Genomic DNA, 24139 nt, shown 5'->3' with positions numbered 1-24139 from the left:
GTGCTACTGCACTCCAGCGTAGGCAATAGAGCAAGACCCTATCTCTAAAAAATAAAAGTAAAATAACAGGGGTGGTATTTTAAATCACTGGTGAACAATGACTGACTATATGTCAAAAAAAATTCAACCTTATATTGGACTGCACAAAATTATATTCCAAATAAACTAAAAAGCTAAATATAGCAAGAAAATGATACAAATATTCTAATATAGGAGAATTTTTCATAACCCTGGAGTGGGAAATGCTTTCCAAATGTAAAATGAAACCTTAAGCCATAAAGGCAATGACTGACAGATTTAATGATATTCAAATAAAATAACTATATATGGCAAAAGATGCTGGCTAATGACAGGCCAGGAGAAATGTTTATAATATACCTGATAGACAGGGTGTATATCCTTAATTTACACCAAAAAAAATGGAAAAGGCAAGCTACAGACAGAGAAAATATTCACAATGCATACATCTGACAAAGGACTCATGTCTAGAATATACGAATTCCTGAAAATCAAAAACAGGCAAATTAAACATGCTAACAACTTGAATGGGCACGTGAAAAGAGACTAAGTGATAAATATGCATATAAAGAAATGTTCATTATTATGAGACATTATTACACATCCACAGAATGGCAGTGTAAATGGGTATAGCTACTTTGGGAAACTGGTAGTTTCTACTAAAGCTAAACCTGTGTCTATACTACAACCTAGCCATTCCAATAATAGATATATGTCCAAGAAAAGTAAGTGCATGTGTCCACAAAAAGACAAGTACAAGAATGTTCACAGCAGTTTAACTAATAACAGCAAAATACCAGAAACAACACAAATGCCTACCAATAGGAAAATAGATAAATCATGACAGATTCATATAATAATAAAAAGTAACACTAGAACATAGTTGAATTTCAGAAATACTATGCTGAGTGAAGAAAGCCACATACAAACATATACGATTCCATTTACACAAAGTTCAGGAACTGGCAAAACTAATGAATGATGATGTAAGTCAGAAGTATGATAACCTCTTACGGACTACTGTTAGGTCCAATATCTGTATCTTAATGACAGATATTGATCCAATTTCTGTATCTTAATTTGGGTGAAAGTTACAAAAAAATCAAGCTGTACTCTTAAAAGCAAGCATCTAGTAAAGCACATAAAGACAAAAATATAATGTAATATTAAGGAAGCTATAAGCCAGACACAGTGGCTCACGCCTGTAATCCCAGCACTTTGGGAGGCCGAGGAGGGCAGGTCACCTGAGCTCAGCTGTTTGAGACCAGCCAGGCTAACATGGTGAAACCCCATCTCTACTAAAAATACAAAAATTGGCTAGGCGCAGTGGCTTACGCCTATAATCCCAGCACTGTGGGAGGCCAAGGCGGGTGGATCGCCTGAGATCAGGAGTTCAAGACCAGCCTGGCCAATATAGTGAAACCCCACCTCTACTAAAAATACAAAAAATTAGCCAGGCATGGTGGCACATGCCTGTAATCCTAGCTACTTGGGAGGCTGAGGCAGGAGAATAACTTGAACCTGAGAGGCGGAGGTTGCAGTGAGCTGAGATTGCACCGCTGCACTCCAGCCCGGGCAACAAGAGCAAAACCCTGTCTAAAAAAAAAAAAAAAAATACAAAAAATTAGCTGGGCATGGTGGCGCATGCCTGTAATTCCAGCTTCTTAGGAGGTTGAGGTAGGAGAATCCCTTGATCCTGGGAGGTGGAGGTTGCAGTGAACTGAGATCGTGCCATTGCACTTCAGCCTGGGCAACAAGAGTGAAACTCTGTCTCAAAGAAAAAGAAGCTATAATATGAAGATAAAAAAGAAAATCATACTACAAAGTAGTAGAAAATAACAATCACATAGAAAAAGGGAGGAGAAGACAATAAAACATATCCATAGAATAAAAATGATAAAAAGTTAAATTAAAAGATGCTTATCATCACTAAAAATATAAGAAATAGAAACTAAAACTAGGACAACACTAAGATCAGGTGGCAAATATTAAGAATTAAGAAGGTTAAAAACAATGTCAAGAATATGGGGCAATAAGTATCCTTATACACTATCTTATCGTTGGGATTCCATTTGGTTCAACCTTTTTGGGTGGCAAATCTGCAGCATCCATCAATATTTTACATGGATATGTTGTAGTTTCACTTCTAGATACTAAGAGTGCTTGTTGCAGTACTGCTTAAAATAACTAAAATTTTGAAGCATTTAAATGACCATTTGGGCAAGTAGTTAAGTAAATTAAGTTAAACCCAAAAAATGAATACTCTGCAGCCCCTAAAAAGGAATATCTTAACTGATAAAGAATGGTACTACATTAAGTGAAGAAAAAGTTACAACCAATATATCCAATAAGACCCCATTAGTATAGAACAAAACCAAAAACCCATTATATGGGTACACACACAGAGTAAATTACATAATTTACAGAGTTATAAGTTTATAAACAAATATTTATAAATTACTTATTATTTATGTATACATAGAGAGAAGTCTGAAAAAAATAAATCAAAATGTTTCTAGATTATCTCTAGGTAGTAAGACTTTGAAAGAGAATTTTGATTTTTATTTTATATACTTCTGTAACGTTTGGAAAATTTAAAGTAAGCACATATTACTTCTAAAATTAACAAAATGACCAACAGCAATAAAAAATGTTTCAGTTACCTGCAAGGCTTTTTCCTTTTCATTTGTCAGTTCCTGAGAATGCTTGTTTGTCAAGGCTGCTGTGTGTGATGCCCATTCATTCCGTAACTTATCCAATTCTTGTTTTTTTTCTATTAATGTCTACATTAAAGTTTAACACAAAATATTAAGATAGTCTCCTTAATATGTAATACTTATTAGCATATAGCAATATTTACAAGGATATTAAGCAAAACTATAGCTTTTCAGGACATATTCAAAGCCTTTTCCAACACAAAATTTTTAAATTTCAGGAAATCAACACTAGAATAAAAGCAATCTTAGACCCAAAACGGCCCACAGGTTAAGGTTAACTATCATTAAGGTTTTAATTAAATCTGGCTCTTTACCACCCAATAAAGAGGGGTAGCAGAAAGCAAGTCGATTATAAGGAATAGTTCACTTATACATAAAACCCAATTAACATGGCCCTGTGGGCCACATTGTACAGGGCTATTTTCTGCCTGAAGTCATGCAAATTATCAGATAGCAATACGATTAGGATGTCTGTCCCCTCCAAACCTCATGTTCAAATGTAATCCCAGTATTGGAGGAAAGGCCTGTGGAAGGTGATTGGATCACGGGAGCAGTCCCTCATCAATGATTTAGTGCCATTCCCTTGGTGCTGAGTTCTCACTCGTTAGTTCATATGAGATCTGGTTGTTTAAAAGCATGTGGTACCTCCTCCCTACCATTCTAACCATGTGGCGTGCCTACTCCCCTTCACCTTCAGCCATGATTGCAAACTTCCTCACGCCCCCCCACTAGAAGCCAAGCAAATGTTGGTGCCATGCTTGTATAGCCTACAGAACTATGAGTCAATTAAATCTCTTTTTTTTTTTTTTTTTTTTTTCAGTAGAGATGGCGTTTCATCATGTTGGCCAGGGTGGTCTCGATCTCTTGACCTTGTGATCCGCCCACCTTGGCCTCCCAAAGTGCTGGGATTACAGGCATGAGCCACCGTGCCCGGCCTTAAATCTCTTTATAAATTACCCAGCTTCAGATATTTCTTTAAAGCAAAGCAAGAACAAGCTAAAACAGATACTCTGGCCTTGAATTTCACAGACTAGGGAAGAAATGTGGTAGCTATGACTGAAATGATGCTAAGCCTATCAGAGGAATCAATTCTAAACATAGCAAAGAAAGAGAAAGGTTTAGAAGATGAGAACTGAAAAGCCATTTAGGCCAGAGGAATAAGGTGAGTAAGTGGGGAATGGAGAACTACTATGTGACAGAAAAATACCTATCTTATTTAATGAAGACTTGAGGGAACATGTTACATATTAGGGATACAGAAATGTTTGTGCAAATAAACATGTGCAAGAGAAAGCATCGGTTTAGATAATTAAGTGATAGATGAAAGGTGGCAAAGAGGAGAGGAAATTCAATGGAAGCATGCTTTGAAAGAAAATACATAAAAGCTTGGAACTGAGTCAAGAAGCAATTCAACGCCAATGTCTGGATGACTTACAAAGACAAAATGAAATCGGAATTACCTGCTGTGTAAAGTCCAGTTGCCTAGTAACATCATCTAGTGATTGCATCAGTGATAATTTTTCTTCCTATTCATAAAAACAACAAAATTACAGTTTTCAATGTAATCATCTGTAGCCATGCTACTCAAAAGTATAGCATCATCCTGGAAGCCCATTAGCAATGCAGATTCTCAGGCTCCATCTCAGACCTAAATCATTTTAACAAGATCCCCAGATAATTTAAAGTTTGAGATGCACCGATCTATAGCATTTGACTAGAAAGTCTCTAAAAACTCAAGCAGCATCCCTTTGTTGTTTCCTTGTGCCATACAGCATTTTGTAATTTTCAAGACATTTCCATTTATCTTATCTCATTTAAGACAGGCTAGATAGGGTAGCTATTTCCATACATGTCTACCAGTTGATGAAACCAAGACAGAACAGTTTAGTGACCTGTCCAAAGTCACACATAAAAACCCTGGGACCTAACCTTCTCAATTCCTGATCCAGATCCATCCCCACCATACCTTGACTAAATAAAAAACAATAAATTCATTATATGTCATAAAACTTTATTTAGAAAACAAAAATTTATGGCACTGTGTATCTTTAATAATTTAACAAAGACCATTGATACTTACTTTATTAAAATAATAACTTAAATTTAAATCTTACCTTGCTACATTTCAAACAGCCTGCTAGAAATTTCTTTATCTCCACATCATTTCCAGGTAAAAGTTTTAGTGAGAGGTGTGTAAGATGCTTAAAAGGATTTGTCTCTACCACATTTAAAAATGCCGGTGAGTTATCCAAAATAGCTGCTGGAGAAACTAACTGTAGCAAAAACCTTTTAAAAAAAAAAAGTCACATTATAACACATTAGGAGATAGTGAAAATCTCTCACTGAATCAAAGCTTCTCTACTCAGAAAGATCAGGCAAGGGAGCATATTGAAATCATAGGGGCCAATATGAAAGGACTCCGAATGGTAAAATATAAGATAAATTGGGCAAAAAAAAAAAAAGAAAAGATTCATTGAAAACATAGCTACTATATAAAAGTCCAAGAGTTCATGAGAAACAAATGAGAGAAAAAGCAAAAACTAAAAACAAAAATCACCGAGTACTACAGAAGTAGACTAGCAGCTCTTTACTCTAAAAAACGACAATTTAAATGTAAGAATTAAGCATTTATCCTTTTTGTATGAATTTTCTGAGTAATCAAATAGCCCTAATTGCTGAGGAAAAGTTCTTCTTTATAGAAGAATTACGCTTAATATAGAAAAAAAATGATAGAAAAGCATCATTTTGTTCCTTCTAATGAAATAACTGATTCAACAACAATCATCAACTGATGAAACCAATAAATAAAAGGTTGATGGTGAACTTTACAATAAAAGAATCAGGCGCTAGTGCCACACACACATAAAATCTTAGTCTTCCCTTTTTCCAAGATTATAAAACCAAATACTTGATGCTATTAAATACTTCAGATAACTTTAGTGCCTTTGTCAAGACATGAAAATTAAGCAATGGTTCTGATTTTAATCAAGATTCCTTAAAATTTGAGATTTAATGGAGCCCCAATCCCAGTTCAAAAAATAAATAGGGATACTCATAACAAATGGAAAATATTTTGCTGTCAAATTGTGTTTCAAAGAAGAGTCTGTCTTGAATTAAATATAATAATGTAGTGTTCTCATGCAACTTACCTTGGAATTTCTTTGGCATGTTCTTGAGTACATTGCTGAAGGAGATCTATAAATTTTTGTGGGAAAGCTAAGAAGTCTACCAGAAGACCTTGCTGGAATTTTAAACTATACAGAAGAAAGGAAAAGAAATTTTTAAAAAATTTAATTGCTATCTTTTTTTTTTTTTTTTTTTTGAGACAGAGTCTTGCTCTGTCTAGCAGGCTGGAGTGCAGTGGTGAGATCTTGCTCACTGCAACCTCCGCCTCCCAGGTTCAAGCAATTCTCCTGCCACAGCCTCCTGAGTAGCTGAGATTACAGGTGCACACCACTACACCTGGCTAATTTTTGTATTTTTAGTAGAGATGGGCTTTCACCATGTTGGTCAGGCTGGTCTTGGACTCCTGACCTCATGATCCACCCGCCTCAGCCTCCCAAAGTGCTGGGATTACATGCTTGAGCCACCAAGCCCAGCCAATTACTATCTTTAATTATAATTAGCATCCTGAAAGATTCTTTTTTTTAATTTACTAACACTTGTTATAATCAAGAACTAAGATAAGGAACTCTGATATTTTTACAGCTTATTCAATTGCAGGAAAAAAGATCAATAAATTCAGCAAAAGCTTCAAACTTCTCAGGTTTTTTAAGCATAATTCTAATAATACACAAAATATTTTCCAAAACACCCTAAGTATAGTACAAATAGCCCAATATTCCCAAAGTAACTAAATCTAATACAAAGTATGTGTTTGAGAACGGTACCAATACATTCATAAAACTCAGAAACTTATTCTTTTATTAAATATAAGAAAAAAATTTCGTTACCTTTGAAAATCTTCCTCAGATATAACAAGGTTATATAAAAAAAATGGATCCATGTCATCAGTCAGACGAATAACTAAGTCCTAAAAGAAAGTTTGTTGTTTTTAAATGTTTTTACTAGATTACTTTTTGAGTAAGAAGTAATTACTTTTGAGTAAGAAGAAATTACTCAAAAAATATTTGAGGAAGAAGAAATTACTCAAAATTATTTTTTGAGTAATTTCTTCCTTCTTAGAAGTAAAAAGATCCAATAACATCAATGTATCATAGTTAGATTGCAGACAGCTGTTTTGTAGTGCTGCTGGTTTGTTAGTCTTTAGAGAGTTAGAATCTTAAATAGGGGTAGACATAATGTTCTTTGAGAACTACATGGAGATCTGTAAAAGTTAAGTAAGTGCTAGGAGTTGAAAGTTTAGGTATCTGATCCTACCAGAGGCTTGGGAAAATTTAGACCCAGTCCTTGCTACACCATAACATGATAATGAAAATTTTCTTTACCACTGAAAATACCACATTAATTTTTAGTTTCCCTTAAAATTAACTGGTCTGGCATTTTAAACGTGGCAAATACATCAGCAGAACTGACAAACAATAATCCACACTAGACAAAAGGGAGCTTCTGTCTCTCAGCTAGAGGACAGGGGTATCAGGTGACACACTGCCAGGCCTCTTCCAAAGGGCCTATTCTCTCCTAGGCCAGGTGGCCACTGATGTGGAACCCCATCTGTTTTCAGTCTCAAATTAAGTAGGTACCTTTCACAAAGACCACTTTCTAGGTAGCTAAGTGTACACAGTGTGGGAGATCATCATAACAGCTAAAGCTCACAAAAAGTACGCCGAAATTATGTACCAGATAACACTGGTGAAAGAAAAACAGCATTACTTACAAGATGCTGTAAAACTAATAAAGAACTAGATGTTAAAGTTAAGAATACATTTGAAATAAAATCTCTACTCATGGCTACTTAGGAAATGCTGTCCTAAGTCCTAAAGATTATAAAGTACAATTTATAATCTTTACTCCAGAAAATTAGCAATTCAGGCACCTGCTCTGCCTCAGAATGACTTGTTTTTAAGTAGCTTCCATTTAAGTACTTCCTGATATTCACTCAGGATGCTACTTTAAAAACCAAAGGTACTACTAATACCATTAAGTCCTTGAATGTGTTCAGGGAAAGTTATGGCAAAACAGATGCTGTAATTTGGTGTTTCTTTCGACATGGGGTCTCACACTGTCGCCCAGTCTGGATTGCAGTGGCACCATCACAGCTCACTGAAGCCTCAACCTCCTAAGCTCAAGTGATCCTCCCACCTCAGCCTCTCAAGTAGCTGGAACTACAGGAGTATGCCATCACATTCAGCTCTGTGTGCGTGTGTGTAGATATATATATTTTTGTAGAGATGGGATTTCACCATGTTGCCCACACGTCTCAAACTCCTGCCTCAAGCAATCTGCCTACCTCAGCCACCCCAAGTGCTGGGATTACAGATGTGAGCCACTGTGCTTGGCACAGATGTTATATTTCTTAGTCCTCTGTTTCAATGGTCCCCAACCTTTTTGGCACTAGAGAACTATCGTGTAGAAGACAATTTCCAAGAATTGGGGGGTGAAGGATGGTTTCAGGATGAAACTTCCACCTCAGATCAGGCATTACTTAGATTATAATAAGAAGCATGCAACTGAGAACCCTTGCATGTGCAGTTCACAATAGGGTTTGCACTCCTATGAGACTCTAATGCCACCACTGATCTGACAGGAGGCAGATCACAGAAGGTAATGCTTGCTCATCTGCCTACCACTCACCTCCTGCTGTGCAGCCTAGCTCCTAACAGGCCAGAAACCATACCGGTAAGTGGCCAGGGGGTTGGGGACCCCTGCTCTATTCTATATCCTTAGTTCTGTTAATGACTCATACTTCTGAAGGTTATATGAGACTAATACTCTAAATGCCTCTCTTCAAAATGTAAAGTAAAAGATTCACAAATATCTCCTTATAGTACTTCAGTTTATCTTTTTACATTTACACCATAAAATGCCGATTCTAGAAGGCAGCTGTGTGTATGTGTGTGTGCGCGTGTGTGTATATGCATCTGTGTGTATTTTCCAGCAACTTAAGTGCACTAGGCAAATCTAATTCTTGTATGTTTTGGAAATATATGGCATAGGCTGGGTACAGTGGCTCACACCTGTAATCCCAGCACTTTGGGAGGCTGAGGCAGGCAGATCATGAGGTCAAGAGATCAAGACCATCCTGGCCACATGGTGAAACCTCGTCTCTACTATAAAATACAAAAATTAGCTGGGCGTGGTGGCACACGCCTGTAGTCCCAGCTACTGAGGAGGCAGAGGCAAGAGAATTGCTTGAATCCAGGAAGTGGAGGTTGCAGTGAGCTGAGATTGCACCACTGCAATCTGCCTGGTGACAGAGTGAGACTCTGTCTCAAAAAAAAAAAAAAAAAAAAGGAAAGAAATATATGGTATAATTATCTTTCAGTTGTTGTCTCAGTAGACTCTATCACCCTTGATTTGCAAGTTACAAAACAGCCCAAAATTAAAAAGGAAAATGAATACAATAAAATATCTCACATTCTTAACAAAAATAATTATCTACCGTGTACCAAAATGGTATTTCAAAAAAGAACTAAATACCAACCTTTCTGTGAACTGGATTAGAAACTGATTGTAGTTCAATGGTCATTCTTATACTTACTCTCCTGTATGAAAAGACATATCCAACTATCAGAAATATTTACATGAAATGAGTTATCACTATCACTTGTATTAACTAAAGTATTGAGTCTTAAGCTATAGGACTTTCCACAGGTGTTCTCTAATTTATAAACAGAAGGTTGAAAAGCGCACTGGACTTGAAGTTTAACTTCTTATTGTTCCGCTAGTGAGTAATCTATCAGTGTTTAATCTAAAACTAAATTTTTCTCACCTGTAAAATGGGGATGTTGTGAAGATTAAATGAAATAAACTATGTGGAGTATCTAGCACTAGCCTGATAAATGACTTTGCTGCCCCGATTGTAAAATAACATCTATTGAAAGACAAACCATCAATTTATTAACTTTTCAACTGTAAAACGGGGATGCTGTGAGGATTAAATGAGATAATAGCTTCATATATCCTGAATGCCCTGATTCTAAAATAACATCTTGAAAGACAAACCACCAATTTAGTAACAACTTTTCACATTAAAAAATTATGTCAAGTGATCAAAATGATTTATAAAAGACTGATTCCATTTTAAGAACTTAAAATGTGACCGGGCACGATGGTTTACACCTGTAATCCCAACAATTTGGGTGGCTGAGGCTGGTGGATCACTTGAGGTCAAGAGTTGGAAATGGCCGGACGCGGTGGCTCACGCCTATAATCTCAGCACTTTGCGAGGCCTAGGTGGGTGGATCACGAGGTTAAGAGATCGAGACCATCCTGGTCAACATGGTGAAACCCCGTCTCTACTAAAAACACAAAAATTAGCCTGTAGTCCCAGCTACTTGGGAGGTTGAGGCAGAAGAACTGCTTGAACCCAGGAGCCAGAGGTTGCAGTGAGCCGAGATTGCGCCATTGCACTCCAGCCTGGGTAACAAGAGTGAAACTCTGTCTCAAAAAAAAAAAAAAAAAGTTGGAAACCAGCCTGTTCAACAAGGCAAAACCTTGTCTCTACAAAAAATAAAAAAACTGCCAGGCACGGTGGCTTACGCCAGCACTTCAGGAGCACTTTGGGAGGCCGAAGCGGGTGGATCACCTGAGGTCGGGAGTTCGAGACCAGACTGACCAACATGGAGAAATCCTGTCTCTACTAAAAATACAAAATTAGCCAGGCATGGTGGCACATGCCTGCAATCCCAGCTACTTGGGAGGCCGAGGCAGGAAAATAGCTTGAACCTGAGAGGGGGAGATTGTGGTGAGCCAAGATTGTGCCATTGCACTCCAGCCTAGGCAATAAGAGTGAAATTCTGTCTCCAAAAAAAAAAAAAAGAAAAGAAAGAAAAAGAAAAAAAGAAAACTAGCCCCAGGTATGGTGGCACCCACTGGTAGTCCCAGCTATTCCGGAGGCTGAGGTGGAAGAACTGCTAGAACCTGGGATGGGGAGGCTGCGGTAAGCTGAGATTGCACCGCTGCACTCCAGCCTGGGCAACAGGATGAGACTGTGTTAAAAAAAAAAAAATTAAAATTAAAAAATGTCAAGTAATACTTTGAATGTTTAAAATAAAATAACATATTCCCTATGCATATGCATACAAAAACGTATTTTCACATCCACAAATTAAATCGGCCTAATATATTCTTTGCACAATGTAACAGAGAAGTACTATCAACAAGTTTATTACTTATCTTATCCAAGACTAACTCTAAGCCCTGAGAGGGAGAGACCACAGCATTCCACATGGACAGAGGTATATAAATGAAAGTGCCCATAAACATTCATCAAATAGAGAACAAATGCTTACATAGTTCAGAAAGGGGGAAATTAGTGAAAAATATCCATGCAAAGTGCTTCTCAAACTGTTCTGCCAGAATTAAGTAACAATGGCCTTTCTTTGATGTGCACGTAGAAAAATGTAAACTAACAAACAGAATTTGTTCAATTTTAAGTATTTCTTCTAAAGATTGCTTTTAAACCTTTTCCACACTATTACTTATCTACCACAATTTAAAAGTATAAATAGCAATTGAGTATGGATAGAAAACTTGGAAACAGTTGATCAAGGCTAGATTCAATTGTTTAGATTTTTTAATGCTCTGACTTGCAATTTTATATTGGTTTAAAATGTGTCATTTTAGTTAAGTTTCTCATTGAACATATGATTAGATGCTAAATCTCAGTTTGTACAATAAGGTTAAATGTTACCTCATAACTTGTATCTGTTTTCTGAAAAGGAACAAGCAGCACTAGTCTACACCACACAGAAGAATTATTTTCAAAACACGAGAATACACTGTTTCTATTTTTCTAGTATCTAAAGCAATGCATGCAAAACAGATTAGAGTGCTACTGCAATTCCACTTAAGCTTTCCTGAGCTAGGCAGAATGCGTCCTGCCTGTAGTATCCATTACTTCAGAGGCTGAGGCTGAAGGATAGCTTGAGCCCAGGGGTGCAAGTCCAGTCTGGGCAACACAGCAAGATTAAATTTTCTTGAGGGGAAAAAACCTCTCAGTTTCCTAACTTGTAAGATAAGTGGATTCAACTAGAAGGTTTGTGAGAATCTTTTTAGCTCTACAACATCATTATGTTTGGTTTTCATCTTCTGAAGTTTTCTCTAGCATAAATGACACAGTGATATGATTCTGCAGTTGATACGTAACTTTTTATGGTGCTTTACAGTTTTATTTTATTTATTTGAGACACAGTTTATTTATGAGTTTGTTTGTTTATTTATTTATTTATTTGAGACAGAGTCTCACTCTGTCACCCAGGCTGGAGTACAGTGGTGTGATCTCGGCTCACTGCAACCTCCGCCTCCCAGGTTCAAGTGATTCTCCTGCCTCAGCCTCCTGAGTAGCTGAGATTACAGGGGTGCACCACCACGCCTGGTTAATTTTTGTATTTTTGGTAGAGATGGGGTTTTGCCATGTTGGTCAGGCTGGTCTCGAACTCCTGACTTCAAGTGATCTACCCACCTCAGCCTCCCAAAGTTCTGGGATTACAGGTGTGAACCAACAGCCCAGCCGGTGCTTTACAGTTTTAAAAGTCCTGTCATACTTCAGAAATTTGCAAAAAGTACAGAAAGAATCCATTTATTAAAGTGTTCTTTACATAATCCTGGAAGAGTTATATTACTATGATAATTTACCAATCATATTAATGATAATGTTGCACATATTCCAAATGCTTATACAGATTAGATGTTGAAAGAAAAATGGGAAGGGAGGACTTTCAAGATGGCCACCTAAGAACAGCTCAGGACTTCAGCTCCCAGTGAAAGTGCAGAGGGTGAGTGGACGCCGTATTTCCAGACGAACTCTTATTGCCCACAGACCAGGAGATACCCAGGCAGAGGGGTCGCCAGCGTCGCAGTCCCAGCCGGTGCGGCTGTTCTGGCCCCCGCGGGGCTGATTCCGCCCACGCGGCTGCTGTGACCACTCCCTGTTGCTGCCGTTCTCCGTAAAAAAGCCACTGGTCTGGGAGCCCTCTTAGCTGGCGAGCAGAGCCTTGAGACGGCAGAATAGCCCATTCATCTGAAATAGCGAGTCAGGCCAGGAGATTCCTAGGCAAAAAATCCGCCAGGAGCCGGCGCCGCGGTTCGAGCCGACTCCGTGAGTCGCAGCACGGGAGATCCCGGCGCCTTTTCAACAAGCGACCGGAACGCGGGGTCGTTCAACTTAAAAGAAAAGACTCTGAGTCAGGGAGCCAGGTGATCAGGCTCGGTTGGTCCCACCCCTCCACCCCCAACAACAACGAAAACAAAAACAGTAATTGGAAACCCTCTGGGTTGAGCCCTTCAAACCAAGCACAGCTGAACAGGGACGGTCCGGCTCCGTGGGGGAGGGGCTTCCGCCATTACTGAGACTCTCCACCGCTACGGAGGCAGGCTGCTGTTGCCGAGGCAACCCGCCGTTGCCGAGGCAACCTGCCACAACAGAGAGAGTCCCCCATAACAGAGGCGGGGCCACCATTGCCCAGACAGTTCTAACTACGCCCATATAAAAAGGACTACAGGGAAGAGCTCAGGGCAGCTGGGCGGAGCCCACAGCAGCTCAGCAAAGCCCCTGCGGGCAGGCAGAGGCTAGGCGTGCTGCTAGCTGGGCGGGTCCGACCTGAAAAAAAAAAAAAATCAAAAAAGGCAGTAGTGCAACGGAAACTCATAAAGCTCCAACTCCCTGGGACAGAGACAGACAACAGGTGGATAAACCCACAAAAATGGGTAGAAACCAGCGTAAAAAGGATGAAAACTCCCGAAACCAGAACACCTCTCCTCCTAAAAGGGATCACAACTCCTCACCAGCAAGGGAACCAGACCGGATGGAGAAGGAGGGTGATGAAATGACAGAATCAGACTTCAGAAGATGGGTAGTAAGAAACTACAATGAGCTAAAAGAACATGTTCTAACCCATCGCAAAGAAAATAGGAACCTTGAAAAAAGATTGGACGAACTGCTGACGAGAATGGACAGCATAGAGAGGAGAATAAGTGAATTGATGGAGCTGAAAAACGCAACACGAGAACTTCGTGAAGCATGCACAAGCTTCAACAGCCGAATTGACCAAGCAGAAGAAAGGATATCAGAGGTCGAAGACCAACTCAATGAAATAAAAAGAGAAGGCAAGAACAGAGAAAAAAGCGCAAAAAGGAATGAACAAAGTCTTCAAGAAATGTGGGACTATGTGAAAAGACCTAATCTACGTCTGATAGGTGTACCTGAATGTGATGAAGAGAATGAATCCAAGCTGGAAAATACTCTTCAGGATATTATCCAGGAAAACTTCCCCAACCTAGCAAGGCAGACCAATATTCAAATCCAGGAAATACAGAGAACACCACAGAGATATTCCTCAAGAAGAGCAACCCCAAGGCACATAATTGTCAGATTCACCAGGGTTGAAATGAAAGAGAAAATTCTAAGGGCAGCCAGAGAGAAAGGTCGGGTTACCCACAAAGGGAAGCCCATTAGACTCACAGCAGATCTCTCAGCAGAAACCCTACAAGCCAGAAGAGACTGGGGGCCAATATTCAACATCCTTAAAGAAAAGAACTTTCAACCCAGAATCTCCTATCCAGCCAAACTCAGCTTCATAAGTGAAGGAAAAATAAAATCCTTTGTGAACAAGCAAGCACTCAGAGATTTCACCACCACCAAACCTGCTCTACAAGAACTCCTGAAAGAGGCTCTACACATATAAAGGAACAACCAGTACCAGACACTCCAAAAACACACCAAATGGTAAAAAAGCAGCAACACAATCAAGAATCTGCATCAACTAACCAACAAAACAGCCAGGTAGCATCAAAATGACAGCATCAAATTCACACATAACAATACTATCCCTAAATGTCAATGGACTAAATGCCCCAATCAAAAGACACAGACTGGCAAATTGGATAAAAAGCCAAAACCCATCAGTGTGCTGTATCCAGGAAACCCATCTTACATGCAAGGATACACAAAGGCTCAAAATAAAGGGATGGAGGAAGATCTACCAAGCAAATGGAGAGCAAAAAAAGGCAGGAGTTGCAATTCTCATCTCTGATAAAATAGACTTTAAAGCAACAAAGATCAAAAGAGACAAAGAAGGACATTACATAATGGTAAAAGGATCACTGCAACAAGAAGAGCTAACGATCCTAAATATATATGCACCCAATACAGGAGCACCCAGATACATAAGGCAAGTTCTTAATGACTTACAAAGAGACTTAGACTCCCACACAATAATAGTGGGAGACTTTAACACCCCATTGTCAATATTAGACAGATCAACCAGACAGAAAATCAACAAGGATATCCAGGACCTGAACACAGACCTGGAACGAGCAAACCTAATAGACATTTACAGAACTCTCCACCCCAAATCCACAGAATATACATTCTTCTCAGCACCACATCACACCTACTCTAAAATTGACCACATAGTTGGCAATAAATCACTCCTCAGCAAATGCAAAAGAACAGAAATCATAACAAACAGTCTCTCAGACCACAGTGCAATCGAGTTAGAATTCAGAATGCAGAAAATAACTCAGAACCGCACAGCTTCATGGAAACTGAACAACTTGCTCTTGAATGTTGACTGGATAAACAATGAAATGAAGGCAGAAATAAAGATGTTCTTCGAAATGAGAACGAAGACACAACATACCAGAATCTCTGGGACACATTTAAAGCAGTCTCTAGAGGAAAATATATAGCAATGAGTGCCCACATGAGAAGAAAGGAGAGATCTAAAATTGACACCCTATCATCAAAATTGAAAGAGCTAGAGGAGCAAGATCAAAAAAACTCAAAACCTAGCAGAAGACAGGAAATAACTAAGATCAGAGCAGAACTGAAGGAAATAGAGACACAAAAAACTCTTCAAAAAATCAATAAATCCAGGAGCTGGTTTTTTGAAAAGATCAACAAAATAGACAGACCACTAGCCAGATTAATAAAAAAGAAAAGAGAGAATAACCAAATTGATGCAGTAAAAAACGATAAAGGGGATATCACCACAGATTCCACAGAAATCCAAACCATCATCAGAGATTATTACAAACAACTCTATGCACATAAACTAGTAAACCTGGAAGAAATGGATAAATTCCTGGACACCTGCAACCTCCCAAGCCTAAACCTGGAAGAAGCCGAAACCCTGAATAGACCAATAACATGGTCTGAAGTCGAGGCAGCAATAAAGAGCCTACCACCCAAAAAAAGCCCAGGTCCAGATGGGTTCACAGCTGAATTCTACCAGACATACAAGGAGGAGCTGATACCATTCCTTCTGAAACTATTCCAGACAATCCAAAAAGAGGGAATCCTTCCCAAATCATTTTACGAGACAAACATCATCCTGATACCAAAACCCGGCAGAGACTCAACAAGAAAAGAAAATTTCAGGCCAATATCCATGATGAACATAGATGCAAAAATCTTCAATAAAATACTGGCAAACCGATTGCAACAGCATATCAAAAAGCTCATCCACCATGATCAAGTAGGATTCATCCCGGGGATGCAAGGCTGGTTCAACATACGCAAGTCCATAAACGTAATTCACCACATAAACAGAACCAAAGACAAAAACCACATGATTATCTCGATTGATGCAGAGAAGGCTTTTGACAAAATTCAACAACCCTTTATGCTAAAAACCCTCAATAAACTAGGTATTGACGGAACGTATCTCAAAACAATAAAAGCTATTTACGACAAACCAACAGCCAATATCATACTGAATGGGCAAAAACTGGAAGCATTCCCTTTGAAATCTGGCACTAGACAAGGATGCCCTCTCTCACCACTCCTATTCAATATAGTACTGGAAGTTCTAGCCAGAGCAATCAGGCAAGAAAAAGAAATAAAGGGTATCCAAATTGGAAAGGAGGAAATCAAATTGTCTCTATTTGCAGATGACATGATTGTATATCTGGAAGACCCCATCATCTCAGCCCAAAATCTCCTGAAACTGATAAACAACTTCAGCAAAGTCTCAGGATACAAAATCAACGTGCAAAAATCACAAGCATTCCTATACACCAGTAATAGACTTCAAGAGAGCCAAATCAAGAACGACCTGCCATTCACAATTGCTACAAAGAGAATAAAGTACCTAGGAATACAACTAACAAGGAACGTAAAGGACCTCTTCAAGGAGAACTACAAGCCATTGCTCAACGAAATAAGAGAGGATACAAACAGATGGAGAAACATTCCATGTTCATGGTTAGGAAGAATCAACATCGTGAAAATGGCCATACTGCCCAAAGTAATTTACAGATTCAACGCTATTCCCATCAAGCTACCAATGACCTTCTTCACAGAACTGGAAAAAAACACCTTAAACTTCATATGGAACCAAAAGAGAGCCCGCATAGCCAAGTCAATTCTAAGCAAAAAGAACAAAGCGGGAGGCATCACACTACCGGACTTCAAACTATACTACAAGGCTACAGTAATCAAAACAGCATGGTACTGGTACCAAAACAGAGATATAGACCAATGGAACAGAACAGAGGCCTCACAGGAAATACAACATACCCACAACCATCTGATCTTCGACAAACCTGACAAAAACAAGCAATGGGGAAAGGACTCCCTGTTTAATAAATGGTGTTGGGAAAACTGGCTAGCCATGTGCAGAAAGCAGAAACAGGACCCCTTCCTGACACCTTACACCAAAATTAACTCCAGATGGATTAAAGACTTAAACATCAGACCTAATACCATAAAAACCTTAGAAGAAAATCTACGCAAAACCATTCAGGACATAGGTGTAGGCAAGGACTTCATGACCAAAACGCCAAAAGCAATGGCAACAAAAGCCAAAATAGACAAATGGGACCTAATCAAACTCCACAGCTTCTGCACGGCAAAAGAAACAGTCAGTAGAGTGAATCGGCAACCAACAGAATGGGAAAAAATTTTTGCAGTCTACCCATCTGACAAGGGGCTGATATCCAGAATTTACAAAGAACTAAAGCAGATCTACAAGAAAAAAACAAACAAGCCCATTCAAAAATGGGCAAAGGATATGAGCAGATACTTTACAAAAGAAGACATACAGGAGGCCAACAAACATATGAAAAAATGCTCATCATCACTGGTCATCAGAGAAATGCAAATCAAAACCACATTGAGATACCATCTCACACCAGTTAGAATGGCGATCATTAAAAAATCGGGAAACAACAGATGCTGGAGAGGATGTGGAGAAATAGGAACACTTTTACACTGTTGGTGGGAATGTAAATTAATTCAACCATTGTGGAAGACAGTGTGGCGATTCCTCAAGGACCTAAAAATAGAAATCCCATTTGACCCAGCAATCCCATTACTGGGTATATATCCAAAGGATTATAAATCATTCTACTACAAGGACACGTGCACACGAATGTTCATTGCAGCACTGTTTACAATAGCAAAGACCTGGAACCAACCCAAATGCCCAACGATGATAGACTGGATAGGGAAAATGTGGTACATATACACCATGGAATATTATGCAGCCATCAAAAACGATGAGTTCACGTCCTTCATAGGGACATGGATGAACCTGGAAACCATCATTCTCAGCAAACTGACACAAGAGCAGAAAATCAAACACCGTATATTCTCGCTCATAGGCGGGTGTTGAACAATGAGAACACATGGACACAGGGAGGGGAGCACTACACACTGGGGTCTGTTGGGGGGAAATGGGGGAGGGGCGGGGGGTGGGGAGGTGGGAAGAGATAGCATGGGGAGAAATGACAGATACAGGTGAGGGGACGGAAGGCAGCAAAGCACACTGCCATGTGTGTACCTATGCAACAATCTTGCATGTTCATCACATGTACCCCAAAACCTAAAATGCAATAAAAAAAAAAAAGAGAGAAAAAAAAAAAGAAAAATGGGAAGGCCTATAAGTTAAACGTATTCCCCATGCTTACCTTAAAACCACCCCTAGAAATACGTTGCAGAAAAATATGAGCCTTCAGTGGATATGCTAACTAAAATCACAAATCTTATTATTTTCCTTATAATGGTTAATGTCATAAGAGCAATATAAACCAATAATAACTCGGCAGGGCATGGTGGCTCATGCCTGTAATCCCAGCACTTTGGGAGGTTGAGGCGGTGGGGGAAGGGGTCACGAGGTCAGGAGATCGAGATCATCCTGGCTAACATGGTGAAACCCTGTCTCTACTAAAAATACAAAAATTAGCTGTCTGTGGTGGTGCACGCCTGAGTCCCAGCTACTAGTGAGGCTGAGGCAGGAGAATCGCTGGAACCCAGGAGGCAGAGGTTGCAGTGAGCCAAGATCATGCCACTGCACTCCAGCATGGTGACAGAGCAAGACTCCATCAAAAAAAATAAAAACCAAAAAAACAAAAACTCAATAAAACATTATTTCTCATCTCAATAAATGTCACACTCTGAACAATGCATAACTCTACATAACATCCTCCCTGACATTAGATTTAGCTATGAGTTCTTTTACATAAAATATATGTTAAGCAACAGGAATTAGCAGAACTGGATTCTAGGCTACCTCTGCCACCCAGTAGCTGTGACCATAAACTATCAATTCAAACAAATAAAAGGTGTTTTAAGCCAGGTACTGTGCCAGGTGCTAGGGATACAAACAGAAATAAACATAGTCCAGGAGCCTGGCACAGTGGCTCATATCTGTAATCCCAGCACTCTGGGAGGCTGAGGTGGAAGGATCACTTTAGGTCAAGAGTTCAAGACCAGCATGGGCAACATGGCAAAATCCTATTTCTACAGAAAATTTCTATAAGAAGCCAGGCATTGTGGTGCATGCCTGTAGTTTCAGCTACTCTGGAGGCTGAGGCAGGAGGAGCACTGAAGCCTGAGTCCGAGATTACAGTTAACCACGATCATGCCACAACACTCCAGCCTGGGCAACAGAGTGATAGCCTGTCTCTAAAAAAGAAAAAAAGAAGAATTTTTGGTAACTCCCAGTGAAAGCGCAAAGAACGAGAGGACGCCACACCTTCACATGAATTCTTGTCGCTTATGCACCAGGAGATTCCCAGCGGAGGAGCCCCACGGGTTGTCACCGGCGAGGCAGTTTTGCCGGCGCCTCGGAGCGACGGTTCTTGGTGCAGAGTCAGAAAAGCACCATCAATCTTAACGCCGCTGATTTAGTAGGCGCAGTGGGTTGCTCAGATTTCGGCGCTGAGAATCAGTAAGTTGGACGTCCACTCAGAAAACCAATTACAAAGACGGTTAATACAAAGACCACAGATGGATAAATCTACAACGAAGGGAAGAAAACAGCCAGAAAAGGCTGAGAATACCCAAGATCAGAACGCCTCTCCCTCAGCGGGGGATCACAGATCCTCATCAGCAAAGGAACAAGGCTTGATGGAGAACGAGTGTGTTCCAATTACAGAAGCAGGCTTCAAAATGTGGATAATGAGAAACTTCTGTGAATTAAAAGAACTTGTTTTAACCCAATCTAAAGTAACTAAGAACTTTGAAAAAAGATTTGACGAAATGTTAACAAGAATACACAATTTAGAGAGGAATATAAGTGAATTGATGGAGCTGAAAAACATAATAGGAGAACTTCGTGAAGTATGCACAAGTTTTAACAGCCGAATTGATCAAGCAGAAGAAAGGATATCAGAGGTCGAAGACCAACTCAGTGAAATAAAACAAGAAGACAAGATTAGAGAAAAAAGGATAAAAAGGAACGAGCAAAATCTCCAAGAAATATGGGACTACGTGAAAAGACCTAACCTGAATGTGACGAAGAGAATGAATCCAAGCTGGAAAATACGCTTCAGGACATTATTCAGGAAAATTTTCCCAGCCTAGTAAGGCAGGATAATATTCAACTCCAGGTAGTACAGAGAACACCACAGAGATATTCCTCAAGAAGAGCAACTCCAAGGCACATAATCGTCAGATTCACCAGGGTTGAAATGAAGGAGAAAATACTAAGGGCAGCCAGAGAGAAACGTCAGGTTACCCACAAAGGGAAGCCTATCAGACTTACAGCAGATCTCTCAGCAGAAACCCTACAAGCCAGAAGAGAGTGGGGGCCAATATTCAACATCCTTAAAGAAAAGAACTTTCAACCCAGAATTTCACATCCAGCCAAACTAAGATTCACAAGTGAAGGAAAAATAAAGTTTTTTGTGAATAAGCAAGCACTCAGAGATTTCATCACCACCAGGCCTGCTTTACAAGAGCTTCTGAAAGAACCACTACACATAGAAAGGAACAAACAGTGTCAGCCTTTCTAAAAAAATACCAAAGAGCATCAATATAATGAAGAATTTACATCAACTAATGGGCAAAATAGCCAGCTAATATTAAATGGCAGTATTAAACTCACATATATTATTATTAATTCTAAATTTAAATTGACTAAATCCCCCAATCCAAAGACAGACAGGCAATTTGAATAAAAAACTAAAACCCATCAGTATGCTGCATCTAGACCCATCTCACATTCAAGGATACACAAAGACTCAAAATAAGGGATGGAGAAGGATTTACCAACCAACCAGAGAGCTAAAATAAATAAATAAAAAGCAGAAGTTAAAATTAAGCAACAAAGATCAAAAGAAACAAAGAAGGACATTATATAATGATAAAAGGATCAATGCAACAACAAGAAGAGCTAAAGATCCTAAATATATACGCAACCAATACAGGAATACGCAGACATGCAAGACTTATAAAGAGACTTAGACTCCCACATAATAATAGTGGGAGACTTCAGCATTAATATTAGACAAATCAGTGAAACAGAAAATTAACAACGATATCCAGGACTTGAACTCAGATCTGGAACAAGTAAATGTAATTAACATTTATAGAACTCTCCACTTTAAATATGCAAAATATACACTCTTATCAGTACCACATCATATCAACTTAGAAGTTTAAACGAAATCTTGGTTGGCTCCTTGTTTGTTATTCTCTTCCCTCATTTTCTTTTATATCTCCATTATTAAGGACAATTATAGGCATACCCATATTTAGACTGCATTCTAGCCTGGGCAATAAAGCAATACCCCCATCCTCTCTCCCTCTTCCTCTTTCTCTTTCTTCCTCTTCTTTATTCTTTTTCTTTAAAAAACAAAACAAAACAAAACAAAAAACAAAAACCAAGCCCAGAATCAGAGGAGTCACTGTCTCCCACAGCAAGACGAGGGATGCTCTGGAGATGAGAAGGACCCTGGGGGAGCCAGACAGGCTGGGTGGGGACAAACCAAGGTAGAAGCTGCCAACTGGTGGCCCCAAGTCTGCTGCAATCCAGGGATGCATTTATTTTTTTGCACAATTTAAAAAAATTTTTTACTATTAACATATTAATCTGCTTTAGTCAAAGCTTTTTTTAAAAAAACGAAATGCAAACATTAAAAAATCAAAATTTCCCTCTCATGTACATTGCACCCACACATATGCACATGCACACACACAATCTAGATATCTGGCTTCTCCTGAAAGCTCAGAAGATTTGGCAACACTGGGTAGCCATTGGCTGGAGCTGACAGCAGCTGGCCTTGTGAAGGATGAACACCTGGGTCCCCACAGTCCCCACCCCTTGCTGTCCTTTATACCTGGCTCACTGATGTCATCCATCTGACCCTGGAAGGCACTGGGTTTCGGACCACTGACTCTTGGGTTTCAATGCTGCCATTCTCAGCTGGGGGCTTTCTCAGATAGGGTTCTTATCCTGGTGGCCATGGGTAAAATGTGAGGGAGCCTGTGAATTTGGATGGGTATACTAATCACATGTTTCTGAAATTTTGACATCTGAGACTTTGCCGGCCCTGGCGAGACTCCCCCTTGCAGGGTCAGACAAAAAAAAAAAAAAGAAGAATTTTTGGACATAGGATGACAGAAACATAATAAAAAAGCCATGGTCTCTGTCCTCTAATTGAGATGAGATTAATGACTTTTTCCTAGACTTGCTTCTGATTGCAGTTTAGGTCTCCATGAGAGGGGAGGGAAGGGTTACCAACACTTGCTGAGTACCTACAATACTGAGTACTTGCCCGGTATTTTACATATATCACCTTATTTAACAATAATCTTGATAAATAAATATTACGTGTTTCACAAAAGAATAACTTAAGGCTCACATAATGTTTTAAGGTTACATGACAGAACCTAAATTAGAACTCCAATCTTTCACCTACACGACACTATCTAACAAATGAGTAACAGCAATTCATTTCAACTTAGGCAACTCTGAAGGCTTCTTACAGCGAAAGTATTTAAGACACACCTGAAAGTTATGAAAGAAAAAAGCATTTGAGGCACAAGGAACAGCAGGGGTAAAAGTATAGTGCAGGGTGAGTATCAGGTACATTCAGAAGGTAACAAGAATGCTTGCATGACTTTTATATTGGAGAGACAAGCTTAGGAAACAAAACTAAAAGGCAGATGAGTGTTAAATCATGGGCTTCAAAATTTTGCATCATTTTCCACCAGAGAAAGCTCTGTGATCATCAACTGGTAATTACAGGTGTGAGCCACCGAGCTCCTGTCATCAGCTGAACTTCCTTCTTCTCTGACTTCAGGGTACTTAACATTAAACAGCATGAAGTAGGTACTGTTATGACCATAAACTTAAAGATGAGACACAGAGAAGGAAATTGCACAAGATCAGTCCATAAGCGGCAGAACTGGGACTTAAACCCAGGCAACCTGGCTCCAGAGCCTGAACTCCTAATCTGTGCTATGCTGCCTGTCCAAGGAACATCTTTGTTCTTCCCCCTATTAAAATGTGAGTTCCTTAGGGAGAGAATGAAAACAGGTTCTTGTTGGCTTTTATTGGTGGTAGAGGCTGGGGGTGAGTGGGAGGGTAGTGCATATTTTCATCCCCCTCACCCAGGACAGTTCCTGGGACACAGTAGACGTTTGCCAATATTTGTTGAGCTGAACTGGCCTCAAATACTCAACTAAGCTGGGCGTGGTAGCTCATGCCTATATTCCTTGCACTTTGGGAGGCTGGGGTGAGAGGATCACTTGAGCCCAAGAGTTCAAGACCAGCATGGGCAATACAGGGAGACCCTGTCTCTATTAAATTTAAAAAGGAAAAAAAAAAAAGAGCCAGGCATGGTGGTATGCACCTGTAATTGCAGCAATTCAGGAGGCTAAGGTGGGAGGAACTGGCACCTCAATAAGGAAATGTCTCCATTTTTTATGCTACATTTGTATACCACTTAGTGTGCACATACAATTTCACAGCTGACCCTCATTACAATACACGTTATATTAGCTTTACAAATGAGGAAAGAACGTTCAGAGAAAAAACAGACAACCACTG

At 39.5% G+C, this 24139-nt stretch overlaps 1 protein-coding gene across 4 annotated transcripts in view; it reads right to left on the bottom strand.

Annotated features, from left to right (window-relative positions):
- The window catches only part of SASS6 (SAS-6 centriolar assembly protein), an 85435-nt gene that overhangs the window by 58589 nt on the left and 2707 nt on the right, over window positions 1-24139 (bottom strand). For 2 of the 4 annotated variants that reach the window (XM_074381360.1, XM_003933261.4), the window contains exons 2-7: window positions 9340-9400; window positions 6689-6768; window positions 5885-5989; window positions 4850-5021; window positions 4196-4261; window positions 2682-2801 (exon numbers count right to left, since the gene is read on the bottom strand). In XM_074381360.1, coding sequence (XP_074237461.1) covers window positions 2682-2801; window positions 4196-4261; window positions 4850-5021; window positions 5885-5989; window positions 6689-6768; window positions 9340-9400 — 604 coding nt within the window. The remainder of the gene's footprint in view (window positions 1-2681; window positions 2802-4195; window positions 4262-4849; window positions 5022-5884; window positions 5990-6688; window positions 6769-9339; window positions 9401-24139) is intronic. The other 2 variants (XR_012512567.1, XM_074381359.1) reach the window with 1 other exon arrangement.

This window comes from Saimiri boliviensis, chromosome 11, assembly GCF_048565385.1.
Source record: "Saimiri boliviensis isolate mSaiBol1 chromosome 11, mSaiBol1.pri, whole genome shotgun sequence".
Lineage (NCBI taxonomy): Eukaryota > Metazoa > Chordata > Mammalia > Primates > Cebidae > Saimiri > Saimiri boliviensis.
The sequence above is the reverse complement of the archived record's forward strand: the minus strand, read 5'-3'. Positions and strand labels throughout refer to the sequence as shown.